General features: G+C 37.9%; 1 protein-coding gene across 19 annotated transcripts in view; it reads right to left on the bottom strand.

Moving 5' to 3' along the window:
* MEF2C (myocyte enhancer factor 2C) overlaps positions 1–24,531 on the bottom strand; it is a 222,369-nt gene that overhangs the window by 91,118 nt on the left and 106,720 nt on the right. For all 19 annotated transcript variants that reach the window (XM_089493437.1, XM_089493446.1, XM_089493421.1 and 16 more), the window contains one exon: positions 15,920–16,123. In XM_089493437.1, coding sequence (XP_089349563.1) covers positions 15,920–16,123 — 204 coding nt within the window. The remainder of the gene's footprint in view (positions 1–15,919; positions 16,124–24,531) is intronic.

The raw sequence follows: 24,531 nt of genomic DNA, 5'->3' as shown, positions 1-24,531 counted from the left end.
AATGTAACACATACATGTAAGATTTTTCCCCCTCCAGCTTCTGAGCCAGATATCTTATGCCTCCAAGAAGAAACACTTATCTGTGAAGAATGAACATTTCACAATACAAATTTAAGACCTCCTTTTTTATATTAAAATGGCAATGTGAGCCAATGCGAGCCAAAGTAAAGTACTTACTCCACTGTGAGCTAGTTTTTAAATACTCAACCTGCCCCACATTTTTGTCTGAGCAAACATAATTGAACATAACAGTGGTTACCATGAGCCCAAAAGTCAACAGTATTAAAGGCAAACCTGTAAAATAGACCTTTGGAGGTTTTTTGAATTACATGTCCCAGAATTCTGGAAACATTCTGAGTTGCCATTCCCCCACCCCAATACCTTTTCTAAGCTCTATAAGTAGCTTTCCTATCAGCAAAATACGAAGAGCTGCTCCAAGTTGCCTTCTTTCACCTTGCCTAGTTATTTAAACTTACAGTTCTAAAAGTGTTCACACAACACAGGTACAGTCTCTATACCTGTAAACATGAGATTGTTGACCTGTACACTATATCTATACAGATCAGCAAACTGGGTACAGTGCACAAAGGCTGCATGTTATGTACGAATGCTGATACAAATGTATCAATGTCTGTACTCATATATACAAACTGTACCTTGGCTGAATGCACATGTGAACAGCTCTTATGCTAGTGATGGTCTCCTGGTTAACAATAAGGTTCTCCATACATCAGGAAAAATTTAGCTATTATTGGACTGCTGAATTCTGTTGGACTACTGATGCCATCATTTCTTACCTTTGGATATGTTGGCTAGGGCAATGCAGTCTGACCACATAGGCAGGGCCACAAGTTCTCCACTCTTATTGCATACTGTCTTGGGCCATATTTATACTTTCTTCTGTATTTAATTCATAACTGGTTTACCAGATTTACTCACTTTCAAAGTCTATGCAACCTGCTGAGAAGTACTTCCAGTTTATTCCATACTTTATTAGTATACTTAAAGCCAAACAGAAAATGAAATGCACTCAGCCTTCATTGGCTGCAATCCAAAACAATTCACGCAACATCTTTTTTTCAGCAGTGTGAGATTCCAAAGGGATATCTGTAAGTTTACTCTTGCCTCAATGAACCTATAGCCTTATAGTCAGTGAAAGCTGGTGGGTGCCAACTCAGCTGAGCAGTGGATCTCCTTTGTGTTTTAGTCCAAACTTTAAAGGAACTGTGAAGTTGAAGGCTTTCATGGCCGGCCTCCATAGTTTTTTGTGGGTTTTTCGGGTTATGTGGCCATGTTCTAGAAGAGTTTCTTCCTGACGTTTCGCCAGCATCTGTGGCTGGCATCTTCTCAAAAGCTACAAGTCATAACTGCTATATGTTACATTCAAGAACAGATGCAGCATAACTCTACGCTGTGTCCAGTTCAAGAAGGATACTGGCAAGCTGGAATGAGTGCAGAGGAGGGCAAGTGGAATAGTAAAAGGATTTGAAACCAAGCTCTGTGAGGAACAGATTAGGGAGTAGGGTAAGTTTAGCTTGGAGAAAATATTGAGAGGTGACCTGATAGTCAGCTTTAAATCCATGTAAAAGATGGAGTAGACTTGTCTTCTGCTGCTCCAGAGACTAGGATGTGAACCAATGGATTCAAATTACCTGGGGCGGGGGGCGGGGAGGGAGATTCCACCTAAACATTAGGAAGAACATCCTGATGATAAGAGTTCAACAGTGGAATTGTCTTTATTGGAGTGTGATGCATTCTTCCTCTGTAGAAGTCTTTAAGAAGAGGATGGATTGCTTTTGGAAGTCTGTTAGTTATGCATACCTGCATGGCAAAGGTTAGCCTAGATGACCCCTGGAACCTTTCAACTCTTCAGTTTTATGAGTCTGTTATTCCGTATACCAATCACTAGAGAACAACATAGGGAGAGAGATGTTTTCCTTATTTCTGCATGTGGCTTTCCCAAAGCCAACTAGTTGACCATTGTAGGAAACAGAATATACTACTAGATAGCTCTTTGATTTGATCCAACAAGGCTCTTCATATGTTCACAGAATCATAGAGTTCAAAAAGACCTCAAGGGCCATCTGGTCATAATGTCACTTAAGAAAGTGTCCTTGGCCAGGAATCTAGTTCCTGAAAAACTGTTCTATTCAGTCCAATGGTGCTCCCCTAGAGACACCGAAAGTGGTTTATTTCATCCATAGTCCATTTCATCTGGGACTATTTGCACATCTCCCTTTATGTTTTATTTCAGATATCATGAAGAAATACAGGAATTGAAATGTGAAGCTCTTGCATTTCATGTGTACACCTCCTCACTCCACAGTTGTCCAACATGTCCAACCCCATTCTGAGAAAGGGGACAAAGGTTCACAACTTGAAATATTGAGAGGTGCTTATTTACTATGGATATAGAGGTAACACTCTTAATTGGTATGAAAAGGCTTTCAGAATCTAATTAACCTCTCAGCTAGTCATTAGCTCCATGACCTTTAGAAATAATTGACAATGTTTTTTTCCCATCTTCATCTCTTTCAGAACCTCCTACCAGGTAGCTAATCTTAGGTATTCTATGGGATCCACTGCAAGAAAGACCTGCAATAATATGCAGTAAGTTAGTCAGCAAAGGTGAGATTTTCCTCAAAGACAATGCATCACTTCTGCAGTTGGACACAGATTCTGACTTTTACATTGAAGGTGTAACAATTCTTTAGTTTTCAAAACTCCCTCCTATGGGAGTTTTCCCAACAATTGAGTCACATTGTACTGTATCATTTTTCAGTGCAACAGCACCACAACAAATACACAAACATTTTAGAGTTCCCATACTGTAACATTTTCTACAGACAGAATGTAGTCCATGAGAAGTTTGACACTTTGTCAATGGGACAGACTGCAACCACAGAGACCTGCATCAGAAGCTATTATTACCACACTGAAATATTATGATATTATAGTTGCAAAGTCTCTGAATTTAACCTCAACTGTCTAGGTTTTAGCCTTCTTCTCAGGGCCTGGCAGGAAGAAGGGGATAGAACAAAGTTGTCTTCTACTTAGCTTAAAAATTCTTGCTGTTAGCATCATTCTATTTTTTGGCATCTATTTTTTGGTCCATTGTGAGATATTGAAACTCTGACCCCTTGAATGTGACATCTCACCTCTTCACCAAACTCCACCTCACCCTCCATGTTTAATTCCCTAAACTTCCAGGGTCTGCCTCCAAAGACTCAATGTCTCTATCTCAGCGCACCATGAAACTCTGTATACCTCAGCCTTCTCTACCATGTAGGCACTACAACTCCTTTAACACCTCCAGTGCATCTAGAAGATACCAGTTTTGGGAAGGCCACTACATGTTTATGTCTCAAGCAGAACTTGGGAAAGTCCCTTTTTAGACTACAAGTCCCATAATCCCCCAGCTATCATGGCAAGATTGTTCTGGGACTTGTAGTGCAATCTTTTTCAAGCCCTGGTCTCAAGGTGTTTTTAATCATAGAATTACAGAATAGTAGAGCTGGAAGAAACCACAAGGACCATCCTGTCAAGCAGGAACATACAATCAAAGCACACCCAACAGATGGCCACCCAGCCACTGTTTAAAAATCTCCAAAGGAGGAGATTCCATCATACTCCAAGGCAGCATATTCCACTGTCGAACAGCTCTTACTGCCAGAAACAACAACAATAACAACAACTTCTTACACACCTCTTTCCATAGATCAAGGTGGGTGACAACAACAATTAACAAGCAACATAATTTAAAACACATCAGCTTACATTGATTTTAAAAGACATATAAGATATAAACATATTATAACAATCCACATTTAAAATCCATCATTTAAAATTCTCAGTTTAAAAATCATCTGGATAAGCCTGCTGGAAGAAATTGGTCTAATACTCTTTTAAACTGAGAAAGCATGTTAAGCTGCTGAATCTCTTCCGGCAGTTGCTTCCACAGTCTAGGGGCAACTGAAGAAAAAGTCATCTTGCTAACAGTGGCCAATCTAGTCTTGGCTGACTGATGTAAAGTCTTTTCCTGTAGTTTGAATCCATTGCTCTGTGTCCTAATCTCTGAAGCAGCAGAAAAGAAGCTGGCTCCATCTTCAATATGGCATGCTTTTAAATACTTAAACATGGCTATCTTGTCATCTCTTAATATTTTCTTCTCCAGGCTAAACAAACCCACCTCCCTAAGCCACTCCTGACAGGGCATGGTTTAAAGACGTTTCACAATTTTGGTCCTCCTCCTCTGTACATGTTCCAGCTTGTCAATATTTTGTGGTACCCAGAACTGGATTGAACTGTGGTACCCAGAACTGGATATATTATTCCAGGTGAGGTCAGATGAAAATAGAATATACTGGCACTATTACTACCCTCAGTCTAGGCACTATACTCCTATTGATGTAGGCTAGATGCAGGTATTTCTCTTGTTAGCAAACTGGAAATGTTTACCATTCCTCAGATAGTTGCTAAATTAGTGAGAACATTAGTTTGCTGCACAGTGTGTCCCTGAAAAGGAAACAGTCAAGCAAAAGGAAACAGAAACATAGGAGACAGAAAAGGCTGTATAATGATCACCTAGATCAAAGTGGAAGTGAAGATTTAAATAATGGTATTCAATGACAGAAATAGATGCTACCTCTGTTTCCGGGCAGAATCTGAACTGTTGTTTTAATTTTTAAAGCCCTACATAGCTTGGGTGTAAACTATCTAAAAGACTGTATCTCTCCATACAAGCCAACCCAAGTTTTAAGATCTTCGAGGAAGGGTTTTTCCCTCTGTCCCCTTACCTTTAAAGGTACAGTTGGTGAAGACATGGGAGAGAGACTTTTCACTGGCTGCTCCCAGACTGTGGAACTCCCTTCCATTGGAAGTCTAGTTAGACCCCTTCCCTTTTCTCTTTCTGCCAGCAGGTTAAAACCTTCTTATTTAGGCCTGTTTTTGATTGATTTTTAAACCATATGGTGGACAGTGGTGACAGCTTTGTAACATATTTTTGTCCTGAAAACATGATGGGGTAGCGGTGTTGGGCATTTAGCAAACACAAAGAAAAATCCATCAGTGATACCTTTATTGGCCAACTGAAATGCACAATATACTTGATGCAAGCTTTTGATGCTCCATGGGCTTCTTCATCAGGCAAGATTTTACAAACCTGTTTCTCTCCTGCTTGGTTTGTTACATCTTGCCTGATGAAGACGTCCATGGAGCTTCGAAAGCTTGCAACAAGTAGATTGTGCATTTCAGTTGGCCAATAAAGGTATCACTGATGGATATTTTTATCCTGTTCATTTTTAATTATTGTATTTGTAATTGTATTTCTATCATTTTTTGGAACCTGCCTCGATCTGTGGGTTATTATTATTATTATTATTATTATTATTATTATTATTTATGTTTTCAAATATATTTTAAACTGTTTATTTATTTTATTCAATTAATAAATTACCCTTCTTTCATCAAGGGACCTAAGGCAGCTTACAAAATTTAAAATATAAGTTGACTAAAATGTATGCAGAAAAGTGAAAAACAAGCAATTAAACAACAATACTATTAAAATGAATAGTTAAAACAGTTTAAAATACATTTAAAACATAATTAAAAACAAACAGGATAAATAAATAAGGCAGATAATAGTTTGACCATCTAGCAGAAAAAGTAATTTTTTCTAAAAAAAATTAAGATAAGAATGAGCAGTGTCAAAGTGTTTACCAGAGCATTTGAAGAGAGGCTATGTGTGGTTGTTGGATGGCAGGAGAAAGGGGCAGAGGCCAGACTTCAGAAAGGGGAAAAATGAAAGTTGGAGAAAAGTAGTATCTGGACTGTAACATAGCAATTATAGAGTCAACTCTTTAGAAAGGAGTGGGTTTGTTAAGACAATTGCTGGAAGAATAGAGAAGTAGAAGATTGATGAACCAGATTTAGCAAAAGGGACCACGGACAATTGAGAGGACAGATAGAAATGTGATTTTTGTGATGAAAGGGAGAAATGGAAATGCAGAATCTGAAAGACTGATGTACAGGGGCTGGAAGATTTGTGATCTTATTTGTATAACAAGGGGTGGGAATTGAGGAGGTGCCAATAATTAGGGAGGAAAACAAGAATAATGTGTTCAAAATCTACAATGGAGCAAAAGCTTGCATGTGTATTAACAGCACTTCCAACATCATGAACATGAGTGAGAAACATAAAATTAAAGAATAAAACATTCAGTGATAACATCTCTGATAATACTGAGTGATAACACTTTATCTTAGATTGATGAAAAGGCCAAAATATTAGAGGCGAAGTCCTTATAGAACCCCAGAGCAAGTCTATCTCACAGATAAATTTTGAAAAAGCAGTTCCATTGTCTATATATATATATATATATATAGAGAGAGAGAGAGAGAGAGAGTGTGTAATCCAGTGAGGACATAGAAAGGATGAAAATACATATACTGATTCATATAGTCGTAAGTGGAAACTAGGATTCTGGTCACAATTGCAGTGATAGTGCATTCTAGTTTAAAAGGCCAAACCTTTTCTGTTTTATTCTGTTTAATATCTGAATTTGTATAACTGAGATAACACAGTCATACTATGATAAACCTCAACTAAAAAAAGTAGTTTAAAAAAGTCAGACTGTTTATGAGATACACAGCTCCAATGGCATCTTTGCCCACAGTTTGATTAAAAAGTACTAGGCTTAAATTAATTCCAGCAGAATCCATTTCAAGATGCAAAGTAAATACAAATTCGCTTTAATAACAAAATGAAGCACATTGTGACTGTGTGTTGTGCTAAGCTGACACATTAGGGCTTGAGAAATATACCTGATATTATCTGTGCCTATTCTAGGGCTGGCTCAAGATATTTTGCTCTCAACCATAAAGGACAAGATGGCACCTGATTCATTCCATGTATAGGTGCCAAGTGAACTAGAATCTTGCCTTTATCCTGGCACCAAAAATGTAAGCAGAGTAGCTTAGACAGTGCCAGAGAAGCAATGAGGTGCAGGCACCTCTTTTTTCTATGACTGCAGAATGACCAAAGGGTTCCTGCCACTGTCTCCTAATATCTGCTATCTTGGGCAGTTTCCTTACTGTGCCCAATGGTAATGCTGGCCATCTAATCCTGTGGTCCAAAACTGTGCCCTTTAAGAGATTTTGGACTTCAGCTCCCAGAAGCTTCAGCCATGTTGTCCAATACTCTGGGATTCTGAGAGCTGAAGTCCAAAATTCCTTAAAGAGCATAGTTTGGGGACCAGTGATCTAATCGTTCTATCCAGTTCCCAGCTATACAGATTATAAGAAGAACTGCATAAAATCAATCCTCTCTAACAAAAGGTCACACTGTAAATTAATTACAATCTGAAATTTCATTATAGAGGTAAGCAAAACAAAAATCCATGGGCTGATCAGCGTACATGTGCTCACTATCACAATGAAGAATGGCAACAGAGAAGGGCGCAATGCGTAGTAAAAATTTATTCAAATAGATCTGCAGACTTAAGGGTCATTGGGGTTTTTTTAGTGGAACAATGTGAATGACCCCACTCATGCATTCTGGGTTTGTTATTCACACAATGAAATCACATCTGGGAGCTCACATGTGCAAGTACTTGAGTAAACATGGAGTCAGTGATGTGAATGTATTCAAAATGTGTTCAAGACATGCAGAATCACCCCAAGTCTATTTTCATCTGTTATTCACTCTGCCAAAGATGTGAATCTTTTAGTTTGGTGCATTCAGGATGCATGTGAACAACAGATTCAACTCAGATCCATCCTGGATTATTTTCATCACCTAAATAGGTACTTAGTACAAAAATCACAAAAGCTGAAAGTGAGCCAATTTATAATTTATCAGATTACTGACCCATGATCTTTTTCAGGCCTGGAACATAGAAATTTGCTCACAACAACCTCCACAAGCATTACGAGAAGTTAACCATTATAATCTTGGACCTCCAGTCAAAAGTGTCATAAACAAATAGCATCCAGACATAGGTCCAAAACACACTGCACAAATAATCCAGTTTGAATGCCATCTGTTGGGTATGCTTTGATTGAGAGTTCCTGCATGGCAGGGGGTTGGACTGGATGGCCCTTGTGTTCTCTTCCAATTCTATGATTCTATGATACAACTTTATCTGCCTTGGCTCAGTGCTAGCAAATCCTGGGAATTGTAGTTTATTGTGACACCAGAGCTCTCTGACAGAGAAGGCTAAATGTTTCACAAAACTACAGTTCTCAGAATTCCCTAGCACTGAGCTAGGGCAGTTAGAGTGGTCTCAAACTGGATTACTTCTGCAGTGTGTTTTAGACTTCAATCATGTTTAGAGTACAACCACCAAGATCAACAAGACACATTAGCCAGGACTTTAAGCATGAATTAGTCTGGATCCAAAGTTGTGATTTCAATAGACAATGGTTCTTGTTTTTGCTTTTTGTAGATTTTTAAAAGTATTTAAAAGAGGGAAATTAGTCTGCACCAAGACTAATACTGAAGTTATTTGCAGTGTGCAAGGCTGCCTGCCTCTACAGCTTTTGTTTTCTTGCTTCATTCTATTGGCAGCAGTGATGCTAATTATCAAGTAAAACAATATAATTATCCCAAGTTTTGTTTAGTTTTTGGCTAAAGATTCTTCCTAACTCCCCCCCACATACACAAAAACCATTTCCTCTAACCCCGAAACTGTGCTGAATTTGGAATGACCTCTGCACTCCACACTTTAGTCTCAATATAGAAAATCACACCCTTTCAAGTTTGTAAGCTATTTTAGCAGCTAGCATGCCATATGGGAAGGAACAATACACAAGGCATTTTGTATGTCTTTTGTGTAATTCTTGCAAAAATATTTAAGCATTTGAAAGCAATTCCCAGTATGTTTTCCCCCCCGTAAGAAAAGTTTATTTATTTGTTAAAATAAATACTTAAATAGCAACAATGGCCCTTATATTTTTTTTTACTGCATATAGGGTTTTAAAGCATAATTGATACAGATTTGGTCAGGAAGTATTTTGGTGTGTCCACAAATTTCGACCCTCCTAAAACATTTGCAAAAATTCTGTCATTTCTTACATTAATTTATTTTCTTTCTGAGAAATGAAAATCCATCAGCCTTCAGCTTCAGTCATAAAGGCACAGATCTGCTCTTTGTAAATTGTAGGGAAAAAAGTCCTAGAATCATTTTCAATAAGGAAACCTGGGGTTAATGGGGGAGGGTATGTGTAACCAAACCTACAGTGGACAGGCTCCACACAAAACTCAGAAAAGTTATTTTTGGGATGTATAACTTTCAGAAATTCGCTTGCCACAATATGCACGCTAGTGACAGCTCTATAGTGGTACTGGTTAAGAACTGTATTTCAAAAATGTATCTTTTTCAAATTCTCCTCATAAAGCTATAGATCTGCTGTTGATCACAGAACACTGGAACATACAGGGAGGCAAGGCAAGCAATATGCAGTGAATCCTACAAACAGCAGCATCCCATAGAGTGCAAATTTAAAGGGGAGAATTTTCCTATATCCTATTTTTGTTTTAAAATAGGCATTGTGGGTGTGTTCCATTAACTCAGTGGCTCTCAACCTTCCTAATGCTGCGACCCTTTAATACAGTTCCTCATGTTGTAGTGACCTCCAACTATAAAGGAGCAGTGTCTCAGTTCCTAAGACCATCGGAAATATGTGTTTTCCAATGGTCTTAGGCAACCTCTGTAAAGGATCGTTCGACCCCCAAAGGGGTCACGACCCACAGGTTGAGAACTGCTGCTTTAACTGTTCCATTAAATACCCTTAAGCCATGGAGCTCCAAATGATTTCACATCTACTACCCATCTAGACTGGCTGGGAGGGGGGATTGCCTTTGCTTTTGGAATGCTTTGTTAAACCAAATGAAATGGGATGTACATCTTTATTTCATTCTCACATGCAAGAATGAAGAATTTTAAAAATCGACTCCCTGCAGGCTGAGATTACAAGTGTTTGTGCATATTTCTGGTGATTCTCCCCACAGCTTGATTTTGGAACTTAAAAACTGTTTCGCAAAAGCCATTGCTTTGCACAGAAACAATATTTAACACAAAAAAACCCCCAATGTTTCTTGAACAAAAATTAGTGTTGTGCACAAAATCAATACGTTTTATGTAATCAAACAAAGAAACAAACATTTTTACACACATTGATATTTTGCCAAAAAGTTCAAATATGTTAAAAAATATCATGGTGGTTGACTATTTCCTTTGATGAGGTGAAGTACCTTTTTTTTGTAAAGGACAAGAAAAGTTGTGAGTAGTATTCTTTGCATCCCTATTTGAAACCAAAGTTACTAATCAGGTAGGCCTGCAACACCATTAACTCGGGGGACATAGGAAAGGAGGGACCTCTCATTCCAAGGTATTGATAAAATTTCCGATCTCAGAGGGGCGATTGATATTGTATTCTTGCCCCTGCTCTCCCTGGCACTACAGACCTTGTAGAAGGCAAAAAGGGTAGGTGCATTTGGGCAGATGTGGAGGAGGAGAATATTCAGGTGCCTGGTTTTAAAGCTCTCTTATCCCTGACCACACCTCAGGGCAAAGGGAAGGTTAGACATGGGCTAGAATTAACTAACTTCATTCTCTCCTGCTGTTTGCCAAGGAGTTTGCTGTTTAGTTGAAAACAATACTCACAGATGATGATGATGATGATGATGATGATGATGATGATGATGATAATAATAATAATAATAATAACCAGCTCTGCTGATAATTCTGTTCTGTGGGCAAGAATCAGGAAGGGCTTTGGATGAAACAGAGAGGGTATTTACACTATGTAATTACAGTTGGCCCTCCATATCCATGGATTCAAACATCCACAGCTTTAAAATATTGAACAAGAAAAAAACCCAAAAGACAAACCTTGGTTATGCCATTTTCTATAAGGGATGGCATTTTATGATGCCTTTGTATATCACAGGACTTGAGCATTCATGAATTTTGGTATCCACAGGGGGTCCTGGAACCAAACTCCAGCAGATATCAAGGGCCAACTATATATAACACTACAACAGTAGTCTGATACCAAGTTACTGCCATGGCTCCATTCTACAGAATTCTGGGATTTGTAGTTTGCTGAACTACTTAGAATGTTCTGCTAGAGATCACTGGTGCTGTAATTCAAGTGGCTGCACTACAGCTCTCACAGCAATATCTCATAAGCTCTCATGCATATCTCATAAAATTACAAATACCAGGATTCCCTATGATTTATAGATCTATATTCAGATCATTTGAGGATGGAGCACTTTGTCTCTCGGGGTCTCAATGTTTTCGGAAATAATCCTACTTCGTTGCAATGCCATAAACATATCTGTGAAAAAGTACTCAGGGGAAGGGAATGTCAAGCTGGTATATGTTTGTGAAGGTGTCCATATTAGGGCATGTCAAGCCTCTGAGAAATTCTGGATGGGCAAGAAAGGATTGGTATGCCTGAGAGCTCTAAGATATCAGACAGAGTGTCACCATCACTTTACTAATCTGCCTAGGGCACAAAAATCAGAGTTTCGAAAAGATACTGACTGGACTATATGTTGCAGATTCTCCCACCCAGCATGTGCAGTGGGAACTCTTGCTCCACAATTAACATTTCAAGACTCTGTCAAAAATGGCCATGAATTCCACGAACAATATCTTTTTCTAATTTTTTTTTTAAAAAGCCAGTATGTTAGTAAAAGAAAGAGAAAACTATAAAGCAATTTTAAGTTAATGGTCTGGTATAAATGCCTCAAAGTCTTTATAAAGTTATGACAGTAAGAAATTATACACGTCCCACTCCTTCCAGAGGGTGAAATAAAGGCTGAACTAAACCTCACATTTTGTATGTGTATGGTAATCACTTGTTTTCCTTAAACATTTTTTGCTTAAACTTTTTCTAACCAAGTTCAGTAGGAACAAGTGGTAGCATATGAGTTTGAATGTTTCCGAAGGCTTGGATGCAAAGTCCAAATCTTTCAAACCATAAGGTATCCAAGCAGTTCTATAACCCTAAGAGACTTGATGGTAAATCAATCAAAGTGTCAACATGGGTGGCATTTCAGGGAAGAAAATAAACTTTTTTTCTTCCCCTCCTTCTCCTCTCTAGTGAAACTACTTTGTACATGGATGGATTTGCATTAAAGCATAGAGCCAGAAGCACAGGAAGCAACCAAGCAGACAGGCACTTAAATTCAGGCTCCGCTGAAATCAGCAGCAAAAAAACCTAAGATCATTACACTGAACTAAGTATTTGTTGAAGAATGTTAAGGCTGGCTGAGGTGATTCAACTATCTGTTTACATCTTTTCTTAAGGTAATGCCTTAAGATTACAGAGTAAATCAGTGACACCAAAGAAGAACTACAAAGTGTCTAGGAATCAATGCCCCTCTATTATTCTCTGCAAAGCAGCAAAATATTTGTTTCAAAATATACCTCAAGGACACCATGACTTCAATATCAAGTAAATCTGTCAGCTATTTGCTTCCTGCCTTCATCCCCAACGTGTCACATCACACTTTTTAACAAGTTGAATGAACAGATCTAGTTATTTCAAAAGCTGGCAAGCATTTTTCCCCCTTTTGGTTAGTGTAATAATTGCATTACACTAATATGGATTTTTGAATTGTTCTTATGGCCAATACAGCTGCTATCACTTTTTAAAAAAATATAGTATGGCAAGATATATGAAAGGCCTGGTTGACTTTTTCCTGTTACTTGGCCAAATCCTTAAATTAAGATCAACTTACAACCACATTGCAAAAATGTGCACCATATCTTCCTTTATGAGTCCACTAGAACATTAACCTGATCTAGAGAGACCCTTCTCTCTGTCCCACCACCCTCATGTTTAGTGGGAACAAGAGAAAATTCATATTGGTAGTTGCTCCCAGGCTTTGGAACTTCCTCTCTAGAGGATGGCCCCATCCCTGGTCTCCTTTTGGCGGCAGGTAAAAACATTTTTGTGCCATCAGGCTTTTTAAACTGATAAAGGTTAGGCTTAAAATGCTGTACAAGTCACATGTATATAGTTTTTAAAAATACACTTTTAATATTTTAATGCATAATTGTTTTAACTTTTAAAATTGTTTTTCAACTTTATATTTATACCCTTTAATGCTTTTGTATTGTTTTTAAATTGTACTGTTTTAAATTTGTTGATAGCCATCTTGAGTCCGTATATTGGGGAAAAGGTGGGATGATGATGATGATGATGATGATAGATGAATTGGTTGGTAAAGAAGGATTCTTAGATTCCTTAGAATGTATTATGACTATTTTTGTAATTCTAAGACAATTTTTAACTAAAATGGTCCATCAGTCTAGAATGACCTCAAGCAAAGTGAACCGATATGATAATGAATGTAGGCAGGCTAAAAAGAATCTGGCTGAACTAATCAGGAAGATATGGCAAACACATCTGAAAGACGATTTGGAAACATTGGCATTCTGCTGTCTAATTTATAATGGTTTATTAAGAAAGTAAAGCAGATTTATGATTGCTTAGTGGAAGGAGTTGGGGCTGACAGTCCTGAGATGAGAGAAAGACAGTTTTGGAATATCAGACATTATATTTAATTCCATGTTAAATACTTGCATTTCAGTTAATACTTGGTGCACTTATTTTAGCAATATTTGTGAAAGTGACATGGATAGCAGTCTTCGAGGATCAATTAGTAATCAAGTTAATGCATTACCAGAATTCTATTAAAGGTCTACAAGAACAATTCTGAATGGTGGACCCTTTTGATAGCAAAACTATTTTCCCACATAAGCTCTGCAGACATTTTTCTTGAGGGATGGAAGCATACCATAGCCTTCCCAATTAGTAAGAAAGAAGATAAATAAAACCCTCCAAATTACTGGCCCATTCGTTTATTGGATATTAGCTCTAAGATGTACAGCCACTTCACACAGAACACTTACCAGAAGCTGGTAAGTTGGGTGAAGGAAAATAATATAGTTAGTACTCCACATGTGCAGCTTTGACTTTTGCAGATTTGCTTATTCGGGGATTTGATTAATATGTACTCTTTAAGAATTTCTAAGTCCTCCAGCTTGAGTCTGCCAGAGGCTGCCCACAGAGTCACACTGAAGGATATAGAGATTCTGAGAGAAAACACTTTTCTAGGCATTTGTACATCCTCCAGTGCCATTCTGTGGTCAACTTCTGCCAGATCTTGGCCACAGAGTTGTGCTGGAGGACCTAAAGATTCCTACAGAGGCGTTCTCTCAGATAAAAAAGAGTAGGTTTTTTTTATTTGCGTTTTTTTCACTTTCATGGGAGTTTTGTGTCCTTAACTGCAGGGAATGTGGAGGGACCACTGTATTCTTCATCAGGAATAAGATGGATTTAGGAAGGGCCAAATTCTGATGACCAAATGTTTGTGTTACATAATTTAATTCATAAATACACTAGTGGTCCTTCCAAATGACTTTTTGCTCCATTCATTGACTTCTCTATGTGTGGTAAACTTGCTGGGAATAATATTGATAAGAGCCTATTACTCCTAAATCAGGAGTTATACACTAATTCAACTAATACAACTATAAGAGTAAGTATTAGCACAGATGAAAGACTGACAGAAGAAATTCATAGAACAAAAGGAATCAGACCAATCTGCTTGTTAGCACCCATCCTGTTTTATCTTTATATTAATAATAACTGCCCTGATCACTTCCCTCCCTCAATAGGAAATTGTAATATGGCAAGCCTAATATATGCTGATTACATTGTATTATTATCTATGAATAAAATTCAGCCGAAGAGAAGTTTAAATAAACTTTATGAGTTCTGTCAAACAGAACAACCTATGACAAGTTATGTATGCTAAATCAAAGGTGGTTGTCTTTGGCCTGAAACAAACGGACCAAATGATGCACTTTCCCACTGTGTTCAGGGCATAGCATTTAGATGACGCACACCTCAAAAGTGGTGGGAAACTGTGCCAACGCCATGCCTTCAGAAAAGAACTGGGCCAAAACGGAGTAGAAAAATCAGCTCCTTTTCAGTGGCCTGGTTCAGGACTGCAGCGGCGGCCCAGACTGGGGCAAGGTGCATGCAGTCACTGCAGCCCCACTGCAGTTTTTTCAGTCCATCTGTTTGGGACCTTTGCCAAACAATCATCTAAATTTAATTGGAATTTAGGTGGAAATAAATAGAACAGGTTCCTTCTTTTAAGTATTTGGGAGTATATTTTGATGAGAAAAATTCTTGGACAACTCAGCTATAAACATCAGTACAGAAGCCATCACACACTGTACTGAAATATTTCTTCTCTGGAGATGGCAGGCTGGTAATTCCAGGATTTAAAGTGTTTTTAGGATAAATAGTTGCTCAAATGCAAATATGGTATTGAAATCTGACAACAACTGGAATGACATGGAGGGCTGTCAGAATAAGTTTTTGAGGTACTTGTTGGCAGTGCCTCTGGAGACTCCAGCTGAGTTCCTCAGGACAGAGACAGGTGTAGTATCTGTAAAAGCTATGGCTGAAAAGACAGCCCATCCATATTATAAGAGGGTCTTGGACATGACCAAGGACTGCCTCCCTAAACCTTGAAAGAAAGGTGTTTGGTCTAAGCTAGTTCAAGACTTACTAACCTCTAAAACCTTTTCAACAATTTTAAAAAATCGTTTCTGGAGTTTAAAAAAATCTTTAAATGTAAATTCTCATGAGATGATGTCTGCATGTTAGAGAAATGAAAGCTTTACAAATATATAATAGGAACAAATTTAATTTAGAAAATCAAGTAGTCCAAGTAGTTTGATCTTGAACTGAATAATTTATGATCTGTAGTATGAACAGGCTTAGTAATTCATCAAGTAATCACTCTATAGAAAATAAAGTTAATTTCAGATTAATTTCAGAAAAGCAAACTACAGGGGAAAAAATAACAAGAAATTATTCTTACCTCAACAATATCTGAATTCGTTCGACTCTCATGTGGCTCATTGTATTCTGTATACTTCAGCAACACCTTGTCCATATCAGTGCTGGCATACTGGAACAGTTTGTTGGTGCTATTGAAGATTATTAAAGCAATCTCACAATCACACAGAACACTCAGCTCATAAGCCTTCTTCATTAACCCAAATTTCCTCTTCGTAAATGTCACCTAAAAATTAAGAACAAAGGCAGAAATCAGATCTGCTCCTGATTTTCATGAGACACCAGTTTACAGTTGATATAAACTCTGGTCTTTTATAAATTTAGGTGAGAGCCAAGAAACTGATTAAAGTATAAATACATCATGTAATGCTCATAATAGGCAACGTACATTCATTAATCCAGACTGGGCATTTTTAACTATTTATCTGTTCAAAGTGATGGAACTAAAACAATATAATTCATTAAACACCACAAAATAAATGAAATAGCTAAAATAATAAACAATAAAAACACAGAATAAAAGAGGAGCCTGCACTAAATCAAAAGCAATTTCAAATTTAACAATGGGGCCACCCATTGCTGCTAAATTTTTTCATCTTGACTGCAGGGATAATGGATAATACATATCCTTTCTGGATCTATGCCTATGGCATTTGCACAGAGTTGTCGCTGTCACTAAATTGACCATGTGATTCATTAACTATTTTGTCTTTGCAAATTTATCAAATAGACAAATAATAACATTTGTAGTTCATCTTTCCCACAGCATCCAATGTCATCAGGGTAATAATTAAAAAGGAAGAAGTCAACATATGGAACAAGAAACCAGTTACATGTGCAGACTTCTGCTCAACAGTATAAGTAAATGCTGTACAACAATAAATAAGAATGGAATAGGCTGCAAGAGGCATTCTCCTGCATGTCCAGTGTCCTCTGAAGGTCTGGGGATCAGAGAAAATGGCAGAACGGAACCTGCTATTTGTGCTGGCCACAAAAATTCATACATGTGTGCAAGTTGAACTTATGCCTGTGTAAGTCTCCAACAGGATTCTGGCTCCTGATATATATATATATATATATATATATATATATATATATCCCACCTTGCCTCCAATGTGCAAAAAAAGTGGCATTCCCCCATTTCCATTTTTAGCCTTCCACAATATAGTATGATAGGTCAGGCTGAGAGAGAATAATAGCCCCAAAGACATCCAGTGAATTTCATAGCTCAGTGAAGCCTGGATCTCCCAATTCCAGTTCAATGCTTTAACCACCACACTAGTTGTCAATTTCAGTGCACCAATGGCACCTTTTCCTTATATAGTATTGATTGTTTGTGAATAAAGAACATTCCTGGTTTTGAGAGTACTTGGAAGACAGAACAAAACTATGTAGTGCTGCCATGCTATACGGCAGTACGTCTCGATGAAAAGCACACATGGTATAACAATTAGTTAGTTACTATCAGTTCTTTAATGCTATAACTGAAACTATCTCTACACATGGATCTCAGCAAAGGCACAAAATACTCCAATGTACATTGCTCATAAAGCTGTGGTTTTATCTTCTTACTGGCCTAATGCAGGCTAATGCTAACTGCAAACCCAGCCTGCCATGAAATCTCGGCTGGTCATGCCATGGGAAACGTGACATTAAGTCTGTCTAATCCCACCATCTAGTCCATTTCAAAAAAACATGGCTAGATGCCAACTCCCTGCACATTTATTTTCCATAATGTCATCGTGTCAATCTTTTTTTTTTCCATTGCAAAAATACATTTTCCCAAGGAACTGGACCACAAGGATAAACTTAAATATTTTTTCAAGCCAGATCAAATATTGCAACTGCACTTTAACTCCCTCCCCCTTTCAAGGCAGATAGATCCACTATCTACTTAAAGCAGAACAGTTGGATTTAATGCCATTTCCAGCCATCAGGTAAGGAATTCATTTTAACTCAAAAACATTTGGGACTGCATTATATGATAGCTATAATCTACAAGCTAAAATGTATACAGCAGTGTTCAAGTCCAGTAGGTCATGATGTGGTAATATTTTGGAATAACTGATATCAGTTACAATGAACAGGTCCAAGTGTGCAGTAGCTCATTTCAACAGATCTTTCTTGAAATATGTTGGGATTAATGAAATCAGTACTCATTTGCTTATATCCCTATTCCATGCCACTAGCTTATTCTCCAGATCATTCAGTTCATGAGACGGTAGGAGATAACACCACTTCTTTCTTACTGGACTGTAATTCTCTAGGGCAGACTATTCTTGCATCCATTTCCTCATTGTCTCCTGGAATACAGTGGTTCTTTTCAAAGAGCCACAGGAATATACTGTATTGGTATACAATACCATTCCAATACAGTCTTATGTGGCAGCTGCTAGTGAAAGCAAAGATGATTAAATGTATATGCAGTGAGGACTTTGGTCACCATCTCCAAGTGGTCAAACAGAAAAGTATTGCACTTCAAAATGTGTGGGGATAGCTGGGGAAGACTAAACAAGGAAAATCTAATATATCCCAAGGGTAATTCTCTGCTTTTTCCTTTAACATATTCCCACTTTTCCTACAGAAAAGCTGATGGAACAAGGGGACCTGAACTAATCCCACCCTTCTTATACTTTCAATCTGGAACAATTTTGACTTCATGTTCTTCATTATAGAATGGCAATCTTCAACCATATCAGAACCACATAGCACTTTTCATCTCAACTAGCACCATTTGATCCAATTAAAGTTAGTTCCTGTATGTGTACATCATTCTTTTTTCCTCCCTCTGGAAGGACTGATGCAAGTGGGAGAGCTGTGGTACTTTTAACAGGCAGATGTGTCAAAGAGAGAATTTGAGATGGTGTAGGACATCTCTGGGACATGACCTTCCAGTTGAAAACTAGTGGATTATTAATCTCATGCCACTGATGAGAACTGGCAGAATAGGATAGCTTGGAGAAAAGAAGGTTAAGAGGTGATATGATAGCTTTGTTTAAATATTTGAAGGGATGTCATATTGAGGAGGGAGCAAGCTTGTTTTCTGCTGCTCCAGAGACTAGGACCCAGAGCAATGGATGCAAGCTGCAGGAAAAGAGATTCCACCTCAATATTAGGAGGAACTTCCTGACAGTAAGGGCTGTTCGACAGTGGAACACACTTCCTCAGAGTGTAGTGAAGTCTCCCTCCTTGGAGGTCTTCAAACAGAGGCTGGATGGCCATCTGTCGGGGATGCTTTGATTTGGATTTCCTGCATGGCAGGGGGTTGGACTGGATGGCCCTTGTGGTCTCTTCCAACTCTATGATTCTATGATTCTATGAAATGCCCTGTCCTTCTACAATGATTTAATCACCTTGTTACAAAAGCATGGTTTAAATGGTTCATGAACATGTAATTGTTCTTGATTATGGATGCTCCCCCGCCCAAACCCTCCCCCCAAACTCCTGAGGTCAAACAGATTAATCCCACTGGAATTGTTTAAATACGTAAGTGTGCACACATGGGCGAGTAGGCTACTTTGAAACTATTGGATTATTTAAAGCCTATTCAAGATGGTTTCCATTTTGTAAGAAATGTCGACACATTTTCATGTGATCTGAGTACATCACTGATTTCCCCCCCTTTCAGCAGAGGTTTAACATCCCAGGACATGAGATGGGTAGGATGCACGAACCCCACATACTGTGCTATAGTGAAAGCTATTTCCAAGCAGACTTACAAACCACAGTACTGGAGGAGGAGTGTCTGTATACAGTATGGTTTCTGTTGCAGAGAAACCTCAGTATTTAGAATGTTACAGCTTCTCACCATCAAAGTACACTTTGGGACAAAAATATCCTTAAGACCACTGTTTGTGTTTACAGTGAGGTGCTCCCGCACATTTACGAAGACCACATAAATATGCTACACAGAACATACTAATTTTTATATGGTTTGTTCCAGACCATTTCAAATGACTTCTTTTCATTACATTGCAAACTGTAATAATGGAAGACTAAGAGTTTAATTTTTTTTAAAAACTGAAACGCAATCTTTATTGCTCAGAATTTGATTCATTAACATCTCCTCTAAATGCATTATGTAACTACATTTCCATTATTCACCAAGAAGAAAAAACCCCTCAGTTTATGCATCACCATTTCGACAAGGAAAGAACTACTTCACCATGCTTTTAAAATATGGCACTCCTTTTTAGCTAAAAAACTTCAGTGTTTTTTTTGTTCATTTAACACAATATCATCATAAATGATTAACATCTCATATTTTTATAATAACTTGTCATGTGATCAAATTTATTCTTTTAGTGATAGTTAGAAGTTCAAGAACTTCAGAAATTATTGAGAACAATGTGAAAGGTATTTAAGAATGAATTTTCTTTTGCATTATTCATATATTAAACAGAAATATATTAACTTTTTAATGTGCAGGAAGAATATTTTTTAAAAAAAATATTGCATTTTTAATAACTGTACAGCTAAGTCTCCCATCTACTATATTAGCATTCAACTAATCAGAATTAGTGGACAAGCACTGATTGAGATGGCAGACATGTTTACTTCAGCAAAAGTCTGCTGAGTAGGGAAGATGAATAAATATTTATTAATATTATTAATAAATTATTCAAACATTGTATTTTTTTCTTTCAGAACTAAATTGTACTGATATCCATGTTTGTACTCATGAAAAAAGGCTTCACTGGCTGAAATAATTTGCACATAGATAAATGCCATTTTGCATACCCTTTAACTATCCCAACTTGGCAGAGAGTGTCCTGGGCTAGTCTACACATTATGTGAATTGCTGCAGACTTTCACACATTCACATCAACAGTTTTCTTCACTTTCCTCTGCAAATTCACATCTCTTTGCCTCGATTAGCCCTCCCTCTCATGAAAATATGCAGCTATGTGAATCTATCCATATTCTAGCAGGTACTAATAGACACTCCGGTAACAAACTGGGATTCCTTTTTCTGGGGAGTTTGAGGCAATTTTCAGGCTCTCTCCACAAAAACCTGAATTATTCCAAACTGTGTGTAAATGGATCATATTCTAGAGTGATGAGTAGCAGACAAGCTCCTGATTAATCTTCTGCTGTGCCACTTTTTCAGCTACTTTAAAAATATTCCACTTCCTCTCTCCTCCTTCTACTTTCCCCCTTTGTTCTCAGCTTACTTCAGTTACAGCAAACTGAGCTTAAAGTACAAAAGTAATTTGCACTCAATTAATTTTAACCAGGGGTGAGGGGAGAGGAGAGGCAGAATCTTACCATTCCTAGCTTGCATGTTCTTCCTCATTAATAACTTTTGCCATCTTGACCACGTTCTTAGCCCCAAGAGTCTGGTTTACATCTCTGAAATGTTGGGGATTCATATTATCTTGCTGTGTTAAGTGAATATTTTATTGTTGTTGTTTAATTAATTTGCAGCACTTAGCACCACAAATAACTAGACAGAAACTGGAGAGAATTTAACTATATATATATTTGAGCAAGTTGCTAGTGCTTAGAGAAAATATCACAATGGGAATCCTTCCTGTTGCATTTGCTTGTGAAGCTCTCAGAAATGGAATCATTTCACCAGGCGTTGCTCATCAAGGTCCAAATACATTATAAGTAGTGGCTGAACATGAGATGGAAATGTTTCAGGTATGTATGTATGTATGTATGTATGTATGTATTTATTTCACTTCTGTGCCGCCTTACACTTTTGCTTCTTTAGTGAGGTATTGCCTAAACTAGGAACCTGCAAAAAAGCTCTCTAAATATCTGAAGAACATCTACAGACTAGCAAAATCTGATTTGCATTAACTGTTCATACAATACGGAAGCTGACATGGAGAGATACCTAAGGCAGAGCCTAGGGTCTCAAACCTGACACTGGAACTCACTGGAGAGGGAGGTGTCTCAAAACAACCAATCTGTCTCCTGTGGACATCACTGCCTCATCCCTAATTGTTTTCAAACATACCTACATTATGCTGTTCCATCAATTACATAAGAAAAGAACAAAGTAGGAAGAAGTTCAGATGAAACATTAGAATGGGAGCAAAAGTTCAGTTTGTGGAAGTTCACCCTTTTTGCTTCTACCTAGTCAATCAATCAATCAATCAATCTGTTTATTCAGTCATTGACCAATATAAAATAATAAAAACCAATAAAATAATAATTGTACAGCACAATTACTAACTATTATTAAAATTCAATTCGAGGAGCGTACAGCAGAGTCAAACTGTTTAAATATATGAAAGAATGTCATATTGAGGCGGGAGCAAGCTCGCTTTCTGCTGCTCCAGAGAAAAGGACCCGGAACAATGGATGCAAGCTACAGAAAAAGAGATTCCACCTCAACATTAGGAAGAACTTCCTGACAGTAAGGGCTGTTCAACAGTGGAACACACTCCCTCGGAGTGTAGTGGAGTCTCCTTCCTTGGAGGTCTTTAAGCAGAGGCTAGATGGCCATCTGTTGGGGATGCTTTGATTTGGATTTCCTGCATGGCAGGGGGTTGGACTGGATGGCCCATGCGGTCTCTTTCAATTCTATGATTCTATGATTCAAACTCTATCTATTATCGTTCTACCTAGTCTGAGATTGTGTTCCTTCCCACAAGAGGTCTAAATGATTTAAATTTGAGTTAAGGGGGTGAGTGGGCAGTGATTTATCTTTGCAAAACCTGACTCCAGCTTCCCCGGAATAAGTATTTTGAGAGGACTAAAAAAGGGCTGGGGGGCGGAGCAGAGGGCTGATCTTATTCCTGGAGAGCTTGGGCACAACTGTGGAGTTGTTTGCTCTTTGCTTAGCTAGATCTTTGCTGCAAATTCATATTTCTCTTTCTCTCCAGAAGGAAGACTGAGAGAGGCACAGATAATCCACAACACTTACTCAGCCTTTTTAAGTGTACCTCTTGTTCAGAGTCAGAGATGAGGCATATGGGGAAGGGAATGAAAAAAAGGTCCATATCAAACTTTACCTGTTTGCATTGTGAGTAGACACCTCTTTGCTTGGAATTTGGAACATTGCTGGATGTGCAATTTTTATTATGTGTGCCAGTGTTTAAATATATGTTTGATATGGTTAATAGCTTGATTCAGTTTCAGTGTTGATTTTTATATGCTTTTAACTATATTGTTAGCATATTAATTTAGCAACTGCCTTAATCCATATTTTAGGGAAAAGGAGCATGAAATTAACAGCAGCAACAATATGGTCCACCTTATCCTGAACAACTAGGTCTGAATGGAGCATAGAAGTTACCCATTGCCCAAACCTTTCTTTTAAAAAAATAACAACCCTGAAACTTGTCTGCCCATTCTAACATCCTTTTTGTTCCATCTTATCTACAGCCTGTCCCAACTATCTCTGCACTGTTTTCCATCATCCGGGCATCAGAACATTCCACTGAGCTTCCTCTACTGAACAACTAATTCCACTGAGCTTCCTCCACTGAACAGTTTCTTCATGTCTTCTCTGAAGATTCTCCATATGGCCAAGAAAATCCTCCCATCTATCTGGGTCTGAATTAAGAAACTTGTATGTCTCAGCAACACTCTCCAATAGTAAAGTTGCTTCATAGCCTAAGGATCAGCAGTAGATAAGCCACAAAGTAGTTCTATATTCCTATATATTCAGTGTACTCTAAGAGACTTTGATATGGAAGAGGGAGGAAGCATTTAGTTATTCCAGAATTCAAAATTAAAACCAGTTTGTACATTATGTGTTTTGCTGTTCTGCTTTACCCTTCTGTGTGCTGACTGCCATAGCAACAGTTGCACTGTCTACCACTGAAATCCTCACAATTTTGTGCAGACTTTCCAAACAAGTTATAGATTCCTCTAGGAACATCTGGCACTGACATAACAACTCTCCATGCAGTCAAGAGGATCCAGGTAACAACAAGATGTTAAACTACAGTGAGTATAATAATCTCTTCCTATAGGCATAAGGTAAAACAGCCAACTTAATGCTAGATAACCAAAAAGTATGTCAAGCACTAGTGAGCTTCAGTTGAGTCCCAAGATAGAAATTTGCTCTACTATGCCACAAGGCACTGAGAAACAGAAAAGACAACGTTTCACAGCCCACTAGCTCTGGAACACTCAGAGCATGTTCACATCATCCATCAATTATTGCATTTATCACCTTGGAGTTCAGCTAGCTCAGAATTCACCTTTAGACTTTTAATACAACAAATGAAAAAGCACTATGTGAATGAAAGTAAAAACCCCAACTGAAGAACTAGTTATATGTGACACAGAAATAGCTGTAAAAGAACCTGTATGCCTTTTCAAAAAAAGAAAAAGCCTGATTTCAGAGGGGGAAATTGGAAGCTGAGAAACAGCAGTGGATAGAGGGAGATTTTCTTTTCTCACCTACTACTTTTCTTTATCAAACCTCTCCCTACCCATTTTTTTCTTCCTTGAATCCAAATGCATACTTATGTTTGTAGGTACACATCTGGAACTCCAAATGGGAGGAACAGAATCAGGGGAATTTGAATCTGAAAAATTCTTAGGAGTTCCCCTATACTATCTGTGGCATATCTTCTTGGCTCCCCAACCCCAAACAGTTTTATTGCACTGCATTTTAAAAACGCAACATCAGGGAGTTTATCAGCCAAGGGAAATTGGAAGTATAAT

The sequence above is a fragment of the Sceloporus occidentalis genome, unplaced genomic scaffold (assembly GCF_023333645.1).
Source record: "Sceloporus occidentalis isolate IW3139 unplaced genomic scaffold, rSceOcc1.0.p SCAF_1, whole genome shotgun sequence".
Lineage (NCBI taxonomy): Eukaryota > Metazoa > Chordata > Lepidosauria > Squamata > Phrynosomatidae > Sceloporus > Sceloporus occidentalis.
The sequence above is the reverse complement of the archived record's forward strand: the minus strand, read 5'-3'. Positions and strand labels throughout refer to the sequence as shown.